Source organism: Triturus cristatus, chromosome 8 (assembly GCF_964204655.1).
Source record: "Triturus cristatus chromosome 8, aTriCri1.1, whole genome shotgun sequence".
In the NCBI taxonomy this organism is placed as follows: domain Eukaryota; kingdom Metazoa; phylum Chordata; class Amphibia; order Caudata; family Salamandridae; genus Triturus; species Triturus cristatus.
Genome location: NC_140591.1, coordinates 774,562,611 through 774,576,615, shown reverse-complemented (window position 1 = coordinate 774,576,615; position 14,005 = coordinate 774,562,611). Strand labels below are relative to the sequence as shown.

Genomic DNA, 14,005 nt, shown 5'->3' with positions numbered 1-14,005 from the left:
TGGCCTTTCCCTTCTTGTCCCTGTGACATGTCCCCTGCTGGGGCCCTGTGTCTCTCCTGGTGGGGAGGCTCTCTCGCAGGCCTTCCTCCCTTCTGGGTATCTATTCTACGTTAAGGAATCTATGGCTAGTAGTCTCTATCAAATGTACAAGTTACTTACCTTCGGTAACGATGTATCTGGTAGAGACCATTCTAGCTGCAGATTCCTTCACGACCCGCCCTTCCTCCCCGTTCTGCGAGGACCCTCTGCTTGGGTTTCTGCAGTCGCCTCCCTCTGGGTGGCTTGTTTTCTGTGGGTGTCCTCTTCGTTTTCTTCCGGTCAGGCATCCCTCCAGCTGGTTTCTCTCCAGCGTGAGGTCCTACTTTTTCCCTTTTCCCTTTTGTTTGAGTTTCTGATCCCTACACGGTCTTCTTCATTGGGGGTTCTTTTACCTGTCCTTTGACCTCCTACTCCTTTCAGGGGATATGGCCCTCCTTAGCAATGTAGTCTGCGGATGAATTACCTGTCCTTTGACCTCCCACTCCTTTCTGGGGGTATGGCCATCCTTGGCAGTGTAGTCTGGGGATGGATTGCTGCTGTTCCTCTGTTCCGGGCTTGTGGCCCTTCCCTTTGTGGTTGTGGTTGCAGACCCTCTCTCTCTATCTCTTTCTGTCACTGCGCTTTCACATGCTTGTGCCTCCAGGATGGCTCTCGCCTTGACTTGCAAGGTGGTTCCATGGAGTGGTGCTTTGCGCTTTTCTTGCTCTGGCTTCGCTGCTCTGGTCTTCTGGTGCTTTACTGCCACCTGATGCTTTCGCCTTGGCTTGCATAGTTGTTCCTCAGAGTGGTGCTCTGCTCTTTTCCTGCTCCGGCCTGCTGTTGTCGCCTTCCGGGGCCTTGGTGCCACCTGGTGATGTTTCTCACCTTTTGTTTCTCTCTATTTTGTTTCTCTGTTTTTTTCGCACCCTGTTCCCATGCTCCCCTCAGTTTTGTTGTGATGGCTCTGCGTTGTGGCGCGTAAAAGTTCTCCGAAGCAAACTGACGTCAGCGCGTCGGGGTGGGGCTTATGTGACCTCGCTGACATCACGCCCGCGGAGGACGTCGGGGCGGAGTCGCGTGGTGCTGCCCCCCAGCGCGCAGAGATGCTGGGCAAGAAAGCTTTCCGGGTTCAGTCTCACGCCTGGGGATAATTCTGTTGTAAGGAATCTGCGGCTAGAATCGTCTCTACCAGATACATCGTTACCGAAGGTAAGTAACTTGTACGTTTGCTCCTGTGGCTATGTCTGGAATACTGGATGACTGCTCTCATGTAATGAGGAAACCTCCCCCTTGGTATTGCACCGGCCCGACTCATATTATGGAAGGGACTGCACAAGCACCTGCCAACCCTTCTGTAGTACTAAATTGTCATTTGGGTGTAAAAAGGGGAACACATGTCCACTGTGCAAGCAGGACACTTTGTGTAATAGCCTCCTAAGGTCCAATGTTTAATCTGACATGTCATCATCTGTGACCCTGTCTCTTCTTCTTTTTCAAATGCTCCCTGTTCCTTGTATGATGAGACATGATACTAAGTTTGTGCGTTATTAGAACAGACGTATGATATTGTAAACCTGTGCAGAATATATAATGCATGTAGACCCATCAAAGAAGTGGAGTATAAGGTATGAGGCATTAGAAAACTAGAGAGAAGGAGTTGAAGTGGATGACTGAAATTTCTTTCGTGAACGAAGGATTGGAGCGCTGGAAGAAGTGGGAATGACTGCCTCCCTCTTCTGATTAGCCTAGAGGTGGGTCTGGTGTGGAGGTGGTGTTGGGAGATTGATGGCCCTGAATGGAAGATGTATACAGAGTTTGCTCGGTAAGCGAGAAAGGGATAGGTCTTGTGGACATTTCTCAGCGCGGTAGAGAATTTAAAGTTTTAGATACTGCTTAGTGCAGAATATATTGGATATTTTAGTTCTGGCTGCTAGTTTATCTGCTGGCAGTGCTTTGCACCCATTGCTGATGGTACACAAGGCCAGGCTAGGAGGTGATCGTGTAATCGATCTTGGTGTTCAGCCTCAGGTCAGCTGCAAATGAATGAACATCAGTGGGGATATAAGTTTCGAAAATATTCAGTTGTTGCAGGAGAAAAGACGATGAAATTGTCTTGATCAACTTCTTTCGGATTGCACCATGTCCTCTTTGTCCGGAGAGAACTAGGCCTTGGCTGACTACGCTGAGATGATGGTGTGTCCGAGGAAGGTATAAGGTGCTGGAGCAGCAAGTGGAGATTAAAGCAGCCAGGCTTTAACTATCACTGATCTGGAACGTGGATGCTCGTCTTCATAAGGCTAGCAACACACCCAGGGAACGGTTCTAGGGATTACTGTAGTCTTGATAAAAGTTGGTAACAAATGTCCACGTTCCTGTCTTTGCCAGCTCAAAAGCTCTATTTGTTTCACTTACTCTTAACCTGCAGTTTTCCCAATATCAAAAGCGCTGATGCTGTTTAAGGTGACATTTTATTGTACTAAGAATTTTCATATAATTGGTCCTTTCTTTTTCCTCATTCTAGTTTCCCGCCAGAGGAGAGAAGCAGATGCTGCCAGCTTCTTGGAACTGTACAGAAAACTTCAGTCACAGGTACCGTTTGCTTGATTTATCCAATCCTGTAAAAAGCAGGCCTGCTTTCACTTCCATAATCTGCAGGAGGAGCCATTCCTATGAATTCACTCAAGTTCATGTTGAAAAACATACCGTATGTTTGCTATCTGGAAGACGCCGCAAAACTGTATTATTCTTGGAAAACTATTTTTGTCCTGAGTGTTTAAGAGTCTCTGCAGCAGCAGGAAGGACATGGCCCCGTGGGCACAGCGAGCACATTGTACAGTGTGGTTTAGAGTGCTGAAAGCTACATGATGTCATTGGATGCAAGCTGCTTTTCAGAAGTCGACATTGTTTCACTTGCCTGTGTTTGACATTGAGAGCTAATCACTTTAACTGCTGCTTATTTTAGAAGGATGTACTTAAAAAATGCATTGATTTATTGATGGAAATAATGGCCTTTTCAGCATTTGAGCTTTTATGTGACAAGGGTTTGTACTTGCTACTTTATGTATGTAGACTTGGTTCAGAAATGCTTGTGATCACATACCGTAAAAGCATTCATTGATCACTAAAGTGTATTTGCCTCCCTGTCTTTTCTAAATGTGCAAAAGAGCTTCACACGAGAGGAGCGGATTTGACTCCAGATCCTTTTGTGCATGCTGGCCGTTCAACACATTATTCAGATAAACTTTAGCATAGCAACCCCACCAGTGATGACTGTAATACTGTGTCTCTTGACCTCCTAGCTTACTTGCAACATAGGCTTTAACTGGTCCAAAGCTATGCCGCCAGGTTACTCTTGGGACCCACGACCCGGGACTACATCTCACTCGCTTTGGCCTCTCTTCATTGATTCACTGTCAAAGAGCGCATCAATTTTAAGTTGTTGGGCTAACAAAGCAGTGTACAACTCCACTTGCTCTGCTCTCATACACACTTTTAAACGGTCCATCCTGTGTGTGCTCTCATATCTTCCGATTGTTCAGTACTTGCGATCCCTCGTGTTCAACGTTTCTCTACTGGAGGCCAAACCTTCTCGGTGGATGTGGCCCTCAAATAAAAAGTTATTTCCTCCATTATCGTTGGTTGCGGCCATCTGTTCTTGGTTGCTAGACTGTTACATCTACCCTCTGGTTATCCCTTTGCCCCAGGGGGCCCCTCCCCATGGTGACAGTTTACCCTTTATAAATTCCATAACCTAACCTAGCCAGTGGGCCCAAGGATTTATGACTTGTTTGGTCAAGGATGAACGAATACTGAATTAAGTGGCACTTCCTTTCTATTGGGGACTTGTATAGTCCTGCTTGCTATTGCCATCTAGGCAATATGCGGGATATTGTCTTTACATTTTTTCACTTCATTTAGCATTTGGTTATTTATACTTTTGCATAGAGAAATTAAAACCGTTGTTAGAGTGAGAGAGGGAAATCATAAAAGAAGCGAATGTCTGTAACCATGGTAGAGATAGGGACCCTCCACCTAAGCATGCAAGAGTTGTATTATGATCAAGATCTTTCTTTCCATGACATTAGTGTATTTTGTTATGGTTCAGAGATTAGTGAATTTTACCCTGTTTGGATGTGAGCCAGGTACCTGGTAGTAGATTGCAGGGTAGAGTTAATCAGGATTGGGATAGACTGCTCCACTAGTAGGTATTTATCTTGGGCTTGGTTTATGTACATGTCTTAAAGAGATTTTACGGAGTGGTTTTCTCTGCCCATGCCTGTAAAGTTGCTCTTTAAATTTTTGACTCCCTCGAGGTTGTCGCCATCATGGGGATTTTTTGAGTTCCTAAGTTTTTGAATTGCCTTGAGGAAGACTCCAACTTTCGAAGTTACTTTTGGGAAGTGGTCTCACAGTAGAAGTGATGGAGTATTGTATTGGTCTTCAGATTGCATTAGTCTCAAGGCTTCCGACAGAAGAGTCTTTCTACTCTTAGAGGTACAATAATCGGAGAACAGACGAAAAATATTGCACTTGATGGGAAAGTCATTCATGTTTTAATACTGAGTAAGATTTTAAAGCTGAATTTTAAAGTTGAGGTAGATTTTTTTAAAATAGAAAACTGAATTTGAATCTGAGCTGAATTAACTGCATTGCACTACCTTGTACATGAAGTGAAATACTTGGGAGCATTTGCGGGAATTGCTCTTGATTCCCCCTCCTCCCCCCCCCCCCCCCCCCCCCCCTATTTCTCTAAGAACTTTTTGACAGCTGCCATTTTGATTTTGAGGTCTTCTGTGTTAGCGGTCTAGTCGTTTTGGCAAGACTAAAGAGGGTGGGCTATTTAGTCAGCATCAAAGAGCAACTGCGCAGCGGGGGCACCAGTGAAGCGTCAAAGGCAAGCCCGTCTGCACTAGGAAGCGGCCACCACCAGCCATACTGCCTGATGTAAACCCCACAAAACACAAGGTAAGAGGTGTGGCGCAGTGGCCAGGTTGCTTGACTCTGGACCACAGGTTTCACGGTTCGATCCCCGGAGAAGGCGGCAGGTTAGCTCAGCACCATGTGACTCTGGGCAATAGCTTGCTTAATCTTCCCGACTGCCCCCAGCGCCGGGACACCTCTCCGGAGGTAGCTGTGCGCTTTACAAATGCTGGTATTATAAGAAGAGAATCATCTACACCAGTAAAACGATACATGACTTGAACCCCATTATCACAGATGACAAACGTTTCAAGAGACCCAGAGGAAGCTGCAGCTTATAAAGTTAGTAGCTCTGAAGCCTCACAACGCATCAATAGCACGAGAAACAATTGCAAATCTTGTGGACTGCTTAACACCCAATCCATGGGGAAACACACTGCCGAATTAAACCTGCTATTAACTTCCAATGACTGGGACATACTCTTTATCACTCAAACCTGGCTCCCCCAGGAACCTCTGTTTATCCTGGAAAGTGTATGCCCCCCCCAGACTATAAAGCCCTGTTCCAATCTAGGACAAAAAAGAGAGCAGGTGGGGTGGCAATCCTCTTTAAGAACAAATGGGCTTTAATAAAACTGGAAACAGAAAAAAGCCAAGGAAAAGATACACTAGGCTTCTCAATAAAAGAAAAGGAAGGTGCTATTCTATCTGGACTACGGTGCAATAGACCCCAAGGCATACTAACCGAATTCGCCCAAGCCTTCCTGGATGCAACAGCAAATTTTCTAATGTCTCACTCAAACTTTCTCGTCCTGGGTGATTTTAACATCTGGGCAGAAGACACCCATCATAATCAAACGAGGGAGTTTCTAAGCTCCTATGATGGTATGAATCTTATACAACAGGTTGAGGGGCCCACTCACGGAGGTGGGCATACTTTGGACATAATTCTAGCCTCCCCAGACATGTTTACAGTTAATCTTCCCATCCCCATCAGCTGGTAAAACCATTACTTGACCAGTCTTAACGCTACAATACCCACTAAAGGTAATATTAAACCTATTAGAAACCCATCGCTGAAAAGACCCTGGGCTAAATTAAGGAAACTTGACAAGGAACCAATATTTGACACCACCACCTGTTTTCTAAACTCTAACACAATAGAAATTATGCGAATTACGAAAAGTCCATCATAGCCACCCTAGATAAAATAGTCCCGCTAAAAGCAAGCAAACGAAAAACTAGAATCTCCCTACCATGGTAAACAGAACCCCTAAAAGACCTAAAATCAAAGTGTAGAAAACTTGAAAGACAGTGGAGAAAATCCTTACGTGACAAAGCACTATTAAAACTGGTTTACAGGGAATATAAAACCGAAATAAGAAAGGCTAGAGCCTCCTACCTCTCCACTACCATCCTCAAAGCATCCAATAAAAAAGGAAGGTCTCGAACCTTCTAAAAGTGCTCACCCCCCCCAAATGTATAAAACAAGGTTGAACGCTCACACAAACTTTGTGATAATCTCTCTGATTAATTCGATCATTAAATCAACCGGATTTTAACAGACCTAAAAAGTAAAGATAATCTTAGCCAAAGCAAAAATCATGACCATATGATCAAAAGGCGAAACCTAGACTAAGACTGACTTAAGGCGGCAAACCTAGAGATGACTGACCTGATAGAAGAAACACAGTTTTAAAAAACTCTTGTTGCATCAATCGCCTCATGCTCCCCCTTAGACACCATACCAACTAGGTTATGGAAAGAAAGAACGAATTAACTCCTCCCCACTCTATGGCAAATCTGTAATCCATCCCTTGCCACAGGGAAGGTTCCAGTAGCCTGGAAGAAGGCCTTGGTGAGACCTCTCCTGAAAAATCCTTCGGCTGATATCCAAGAATCAAACGTCTATCGCCCAATCTGGAAACTCACTTTCCCAATCAAATTACTCAAATACCTTAGCAAGATACTAGAGGACTACCTCGATGAGAATAATCTGCTAGAGCCAGGGCAGATGGGCTTTAGGCCTGCATATTGAACAGAGACTGCATCAATTCTGGCCACCAACGAAATAAGAAAACAAGTTGACGGCAAAACAGCAGTACTGATCCAATTAGATCTATCCGCTGTGTTTGATACGGGGAATCATCAAATCCTGCTTGCGCGCCTGAGGGAGATTGGGGTAAGAGATCTAATGCTCAGCTGGTTCAAGTCCTACCTCTTGGACAGACTACAAGCAATAATCCTCTAACCTTTTATATCAGAATATAAGGAAATTAAGCATGGAGTCCCCAAGGCTCCGCCCTGAGCCCTATACTGTTCAACATATACCGAAGTCCACTGATAACCCTGATGAAATCTTTTGGGATATCATTCCTAAACTATGCGGACAGATCCAACTAATAATAGCCCTGAATAGATCTGACCCTAACCATCAAAATAAACTCAGCTCCTGTCTGAAAGAATGACCCAATGACTGGATGATAATACACTAAAATTCAATGGAGACGGGGGAGGAGCCTAGCACGCATCCAAGATGGTCGCGTGAGCACAGGGCTCCCCGGACCCTCGCTGCTCCTCGGAATTTATCCTGACTTGGTTGACGGATTCTGGAAGATGAACGTTGGCTGAACCCTAAACTCTTTTCAGAAACCAAATCGGACCTGGGAGACCTGATCTACGGTGGTTTGAACTTTTGAGGCCCAACTGATGGCTGTGCCCGGTGCGAAGGTGAACTGTGGAGCTGGGGCATAGTTGAACAACAACGGCATCGGGGCTGTGCCAGCGGCCGCCCCATCACTTTCGGTTTCACTTTTGGATCTCTGAGTGGCTGGACCGTGGAGTTGCTTTGTGTGGCTGGGGTTTTCACTCGGCCTTCGCTTGGTGCCTTTGCCTCCGCCTGATACCAGTGTGCCCATTGACTTTGATCCTCTCGCACCGCCACATTGCGGTCTCTGGTACGGCTCTTGTCTGCTTCGCCTGTGCCCCTTCGCCGCTTGCTCGGTGGTCCCCTTCGGCGAGCGTGGTTCAACATGGGTGGCAAGGGGGATCCCGAGAGGCGCAAGACCAAGACATCCCTACGTGGGGGACCGGTCCAGACTAACAACATGGACCGCTACACTCAAGGTAAAGGGTCCCCTGGGACGGCCAGTGTTCTCCCGGATGACGCTGGTGGTGTTCCGTCCGTCCCTCCGGATTTGTCATTGCAGGACATCATGGGCGCCATTAATGGCATCAAGGAGACCATCGCTAAGCAGTACGAGGCCTTGGCCCGTAAAATCGACACGGTGGCCATTGATGTTACGCTAATCCGGGCGGATCTCTCTAAGACCAATGAGAGGGTTCAATCGCTGGATTTGCGGACGTCCACCCTTGGTACGGATGTGTCGGACCTGCAGACTGCTCTTGGCAACCTCAAGTCGGCCAACGACCTGATGGCCCGGCGGCTGGAGGACTTCGAGGGACGGGCTCGACGCAATAACATCCGCGTCATAGGTGTTCCAGAGACCTCCGACAATCGCCCGGTTGATCTTATGGTTGAGGATCTCATCCTCAACCAGCTTTCCCCCACTGGCCTGAGTAAGTTCTTTGCCGTGGAGCGGGCCCATGGAGTCCCGGGCGGTCGGCCGCGACCGGGGGCTCCCCCGAGGCCTATTGTTGCAAAACTTTTTCACTACAGAGACCGAGATGCGATCCTGCAAGCCTCACGGGTACATGGCCCGGTCCGATATGAGAACTCATCCGTTAACTTTTTCCCGGACTTCACCCAACTTGTCCAGAAGCAGCGGATGGGCTTCCAGGGGGTGAAGCGCCGTCTCCGGGACCTGGGTCTCAAGTACTCTATGCTTTTTCCTGCTAGGCTCCGAGTGGAATACGAAGACCGGACTACCTTTTTTGACTGTCCTGCGACTGTGAGTGACTGGCTGGATTCTCTACCGGACCGGGGTGACCGGCCTGGGCCTTCTGGTGGTGCCGAGGGTGGCGGGCCTCTTTTGGGGTGACTTTTGGTCCTTGACTTTGACATTTTGTTTGGTTCGGCTGGGTTCTACTTCTTTTGTACATTTTGTTTAATTATGATCTGTGTTGGGGGCGGGCAGGGACGGGTCCCTTTCCTCCTCCGGGGTCTTTTCGTAGAATGGGGTTGCTAGGGCGACGGGCACACTGCAAGTTGGGGTGGTTTTTTGGACCGCAGGGGTGCAGGGTGGGGGGAGTTGAATTCGGGGGGGGGTTGGTGGGTGGGAGGGGTTGTTTGGATTTGTGTTTTTTGTTTTCAAGGCGAGGTATTGGCTCTGTTTCAGTCTCAGGTGTCGCGCTATTTGTTGGGGGACCCTTTATCTACTGGAGGGGATGGGGGGGGACGGGTTGAGATTGATGTCTTGGAACGTCAATGGATTGGGGGATCGTATCAAACGGGGTGTTGTGCTGCAATATTTGCGTCGTTTGACTCCTGATGTGGTATTCTTACAGGAGACGCATTTGGTTGGTAATGTTTGTCATGCCATGAACAGGGGGGGCTACCGACTCGTGGCCCATTCCGGTTTCACCACCGGCTCTAGAGGGGTGGGCATTCTCTTACGATCTTCACTTCCGCTAGAGATCACCAGGGTTGTCCTAGACGATAGAGGGCGCTATGCGGCCCTGACTGGGAGGTGGGAGGGACAGTCCCTTTCCTTGGTTTCGGTTTATGTTCCCCCGGGCCTCCAGAACTCCACTTTCTCAGACTTGGGTCGTATGCTGCTTGAGCTTCCTGACAGTCTTTTGCTTTTGGGTGGGGATTTTAATTTGGTCGTTTCGGGAGATCTGGATCGCCACCCGCCCAAGGCCCTCCCTGCTGCCCAGGCGTGGCTCGGCGGGCTCTTGGATACCCTCGGTCTGGTGGATTGTTGGAGGTTAACGCATCCGACACAGTGTCAGTACACATTTCACTCTGGGGCCCATGGGAGTCTTTCCAGATTGGATTATTTTCTTATGCCCGCGGCCCAGACTGCCCGGATTCGAGAGGTTAAGCACCTGGCCCGGGGTATCTCTGATCATTCCCCACTGTGGTTGCTTTTTGACACCGGGACGCGGTCCGCTGGGCGGATCGCCCCTATTAACCCTTGGTATTTGCGAGACCCCAAAATTCGTGCTAGCCTTGTTAAGTCGATTGATCTGTATTTTCTCGAGAATGAGGGGTCGGTGTTGTCCTCAGTGTCCCTGTGGGAAGCCTTCAAAGCAGTGCTCCGCGGGCGTGCCCTATCCCAGATAGTGGAGGCTAAGAGGGTTAAGAATGAGGTGGTGGTGAAGCTGGAGACTGAAGTATCGGGGCTGGAGGCAGCTTTGGAGACGGGTGTCACTCAGGAAGGGCTTCACGCCCTCAGCTTGAAGCAGTTTGAATATAAGTCTCTTGTTACTGACGCTGCCAAGACCATGTATAGGGAGCAGCAGGGTAGGTTGTATGATGCCGGGGACACGGCGGGTAAACTGATTGCTTGGTTGGACAAGAAGGAGAGAGTGAATCGTGTGGTCCCGGAGCTTCGGGTTTCGGATGGAGTGTGTGTGACTGACCCTGGTGAGATTGTGGAGTGTTTTGCTGACCACCTCCGGGCGGTGTACTCCCCGGTATCTGATAGAGATGAGGATGACTCTCGTCTCTTGCTGCGGGATATTGCCTTGCCCGGCTTATCCGTCGAGGATCGTGAGCAGATGGAGGCCTCCCTGTCTGTCGACGAGATCGCTACCGCGATTCGTTCCCTTCGCTCGGGCAAGGCTATGGGCCCCAACGGACTGCCGATTGAACTGTATAAACTACGCCCGGATAAAATCGCGCCCTTCCTCCGTCGTATGTTTCTGGAGTCGCTCGAGCGGGGTTCTCTTCCCGACGACCAGCGTCTGGCTACCATAGTTGTGATTCCCAAGGACGGTAAGCCACGAGACCGCTGTGCCTCATATAGGCCTATTTCCCTACTAAATGCCGAACCGAAAATCCTTGCCAAGGTCCTCGCTAATCGCTTGCTGAGAGTTATATGTGATCTGATACATCCGGATCAATGCGGCTTTATCCCGCATCGTAATACCGCTCTCAACTTGCGGCGTCTCCATGGCGTCCTCGCTAGGGCGGAGTCCTTCTCTGAACCGGCCATATTGGTTTCCTTAGACGCCACGATGGCCTTTGATACCATCGAGTGGCCATTCCTTTGGGCCGTCTTGGCGAAGTTTGGCTTTGGGGAGGGATTTATTAGTTGGGTTAAGCTCCTCTATGCTGGACCAATGGCTCAGGTTGTTGTCAATGGGCGGGTTTCTCGGCCCTTCGCTCTCGGGAGGGGTACTAGGCAGGGGTGCCCGTTGTCCCCTCTGCTCTTTGCTCTCGCCTTGGAGCCGCTCGCTGCCTGGCTCCGCTGGGAGCCCTCGATCAGAGGGATCCGGTTGGCCCCGGGCTTCGAGGATCGGGTCTCGTTGTACGCGGATGACATTCTTTTGTACCTCACCTCGCCGCGGAAGTCGCTCAATGTGCTTTTTGATGTTCTTACTTCCTTCAGGAGAAATTCGGGTTTGATAATTAACTGGTCCAAATCTTGCGTGTATCCTATCTCCGGTGGCCTTCCTCTCTTGCCGCCTCGGCTTCCGATCCAAACATCTCAATCCGGCTTTAAATACTTGGGGGTGTACGTTTCGTTGGACCCGGCGGCCCGCTACGAGCAGAATCTCCTGTCTCCCCTCCGGCGTTTGAGGGTGGATACGGCTCGGTGGTGTAAGTTGCCCTTGTCTCCACTTGGTCGCGCAGCACTTATTAAAATGATGTCCCTTCCCAGATTTCTTTACGCACTCCAGAACTCCTTCGATATCATTCCGGCGGCCTACTTTAGGGAAGTGGAGAGTTTGCAGAGGAGACTGGTTTGGGACGGTCGTGCGCGCATCGCTTTGGCAAAGCTGACTCTTCCCTGGTATGACGGGGGCATCGTGCTTCCTGACATTAGAAGGTACTATTGGGCCTCCCAGCTGGCTGCCATTAACCATGCTACGTACGCTCCTGGTTCGAACCCGGCATATGAGATGGATAAATTCCTGCTTCCCGGCGGTAACTATAACAGAGCGCTTTACTCTCGATCTGTCGGAAGGACCCTCACGGGCCCTACTAGGATTGCGGTACGGGTGTGGAAGGCGGCGAATGTAGCTGTGGGCTGGAGTGAGCGTTTAACGTGTGCTTGGGAAGCCTCTGGACAACGAAAGGCTTTGAGCACTGGGATACGATCGGCATTAGCAGAGGGGGGGACCTATGGGTTAAAGGCGCGGTTAAATCCTTCGCGGCGCTTCAGAGCGAGTACAAGCTTAGTGAAAGGGAGTTCTTCCGCTATGCCCAGGTTCGGCACGCCCTGCTCTCGGTCTTTGGGGAGGGGACCACGGTCCCTGTTTCTTCGCCTCTCGAGGACCGTATACTCGACGGACATGTCCCCGACAGTACTATCTCCCTGATTTATAAAAAATTAATAAATAATCGGGCTGATCTCTTGGTGCGAATTCGGGAGGCGTGGACGGGTGATGGGGTTGAGTTGGACGACGAGGACTGGCAGTCTGCGCTGTCATCCCCTAAGGAGGTTGCCATCCCGGCCCGTCTCCATCTGGTCCAGCTTAAGATTCTCCATCGTGTCTACGTGACTGGTCCCCGTTTGGTCTCGATGGGGTTTTCTGACGACGGGCTCTGTAAGCGTGGCTGCGGGCTCAGTGCCACCTTTCTCCACATCCTCTGGGAGTGCCGCGAGGTGGCGGAATATTGGCGCCAGGTGCATGATGTTATGAAACGAGTCACTGGGGTCGCTCTGTTGCCGGAGGTGCGCCGATGTGTTCTGAATGTGTGGGAGCCCAATGACTATAATGCGGCCCGGCTCGGTGGGCGGCCCTTGGGAACATGATCGCGAAGAGAGATATTGCGCAGCTTTGGGGTTCCCAACGGCCTCCCACCGTGTCCGTATGGAAGGAGAACATGGACTGGTGCATGTTCAGGGAGAAGACGGTGTATGTGGCTCGTGGTAAACCGGGGGCGTGGGGTAGAATCTGGGGTCAGTGGAATGTGTATCGAGGGACTATCTGTTCTCCCCCCCTGGTGGATACGTCTGAGGTTGCCTTGTCCCCCTGATCCTTGAGGGTTCCTTGCTTAATTTGTTCATCTGTGTATAGATTTGGTTTTCCCGTGGCCCCCCCCCTCCCTCTCAGACTCCCCTCCCCCTCTCAGACTCCCCTCCTTTTTATTGACCACCCTAGGGTGGTCGGGTGTGGAGTTCCTCTACTGTAGTTAGACGCCCTTTCAATGTTTTTCGCCTTGCTTTTTGTTTTTCTTTACTTTTGTTGATATTTATGTAAAAAGGGTATATCCTGACGTCCCTTTTGTGCAGTCTGATCTTCTGTAATTTAGCGGAGCCCCTGTGGGCCAGTCAATGTTTTTTGACCTGCTCGATCATTTCTGAATACTAGCGGCCGGCCTAGGAGGTTGTAGGCCCGTGCTTGTACCCTTTTTCTCTGCACAATAAAAACTTAAAAAAAAAAAAAAAAAAAAATTCAATGGAGACAAGACCGAATTCCTTTGCTGCTCTCCAGCAAACCTACAACAGCAACTTCCTACAAACTTTTGGCCATGGGCGAATAACGCAGACCTAAATACATCAAAGCCTGTACGCAACCTCAGAGTCCAAATTGACAAACTTTCAATGGAAGTCCATGTCAATAAAACAGTAGCAACCTGTCATGGACTCCTCAGAACCCTGAAGAAAGTAGTCCCATTACTCCCCAAAGCTTCTAGAAGACTTGTGGTACAGGCCTCAATCCTAAACAGACTAGATTACTGTAACTCCTTGCTACTAGGCAGTCCTGAATACCTCCTCAAACGGCTCCACAGGTTCCAGGTGCTTGCAGCCAAACTAGCGCTAAACATGAGAAAAAGGAACTTTGCATCACAAACACTACACAAAGTACACTGGCTACCAGTAAAGGAAAGGGGTATTTTAAGGCACTGTGTATTACTCATAGGGCAGTAAATGGCAAAGGACATATAGCTCGTCAGAAAATGTTTGAGCTATATCGTCCCTCTAGAACT

At 49.3% G+C, this 14,005-nt stretch overlaps 1 protein-coding gene across 1 annotated transcript in view; it reads left to right on the top strand.

Annotated features, from left to right (window-relative positions):
• Positions 1 to 14,005, top strand: part of TUBGCP3 (tubulin gamma complex component 3) — a 370,876-nt gene that overhangs the window by 120,564 nt on the left and 236,307 nt on the right. Inside the window, exon 3 of the mRNA XM_085622213.1 lies at positions 2,540 to 2,607. Coding sequence (XP_085478339.1) covers positions 2,540 to 2,607 — 68 coding nt within the window. The remainder of the gene's footprint in view (positions 1 to 2,539; positions 2,608 to 14,005) is intronic.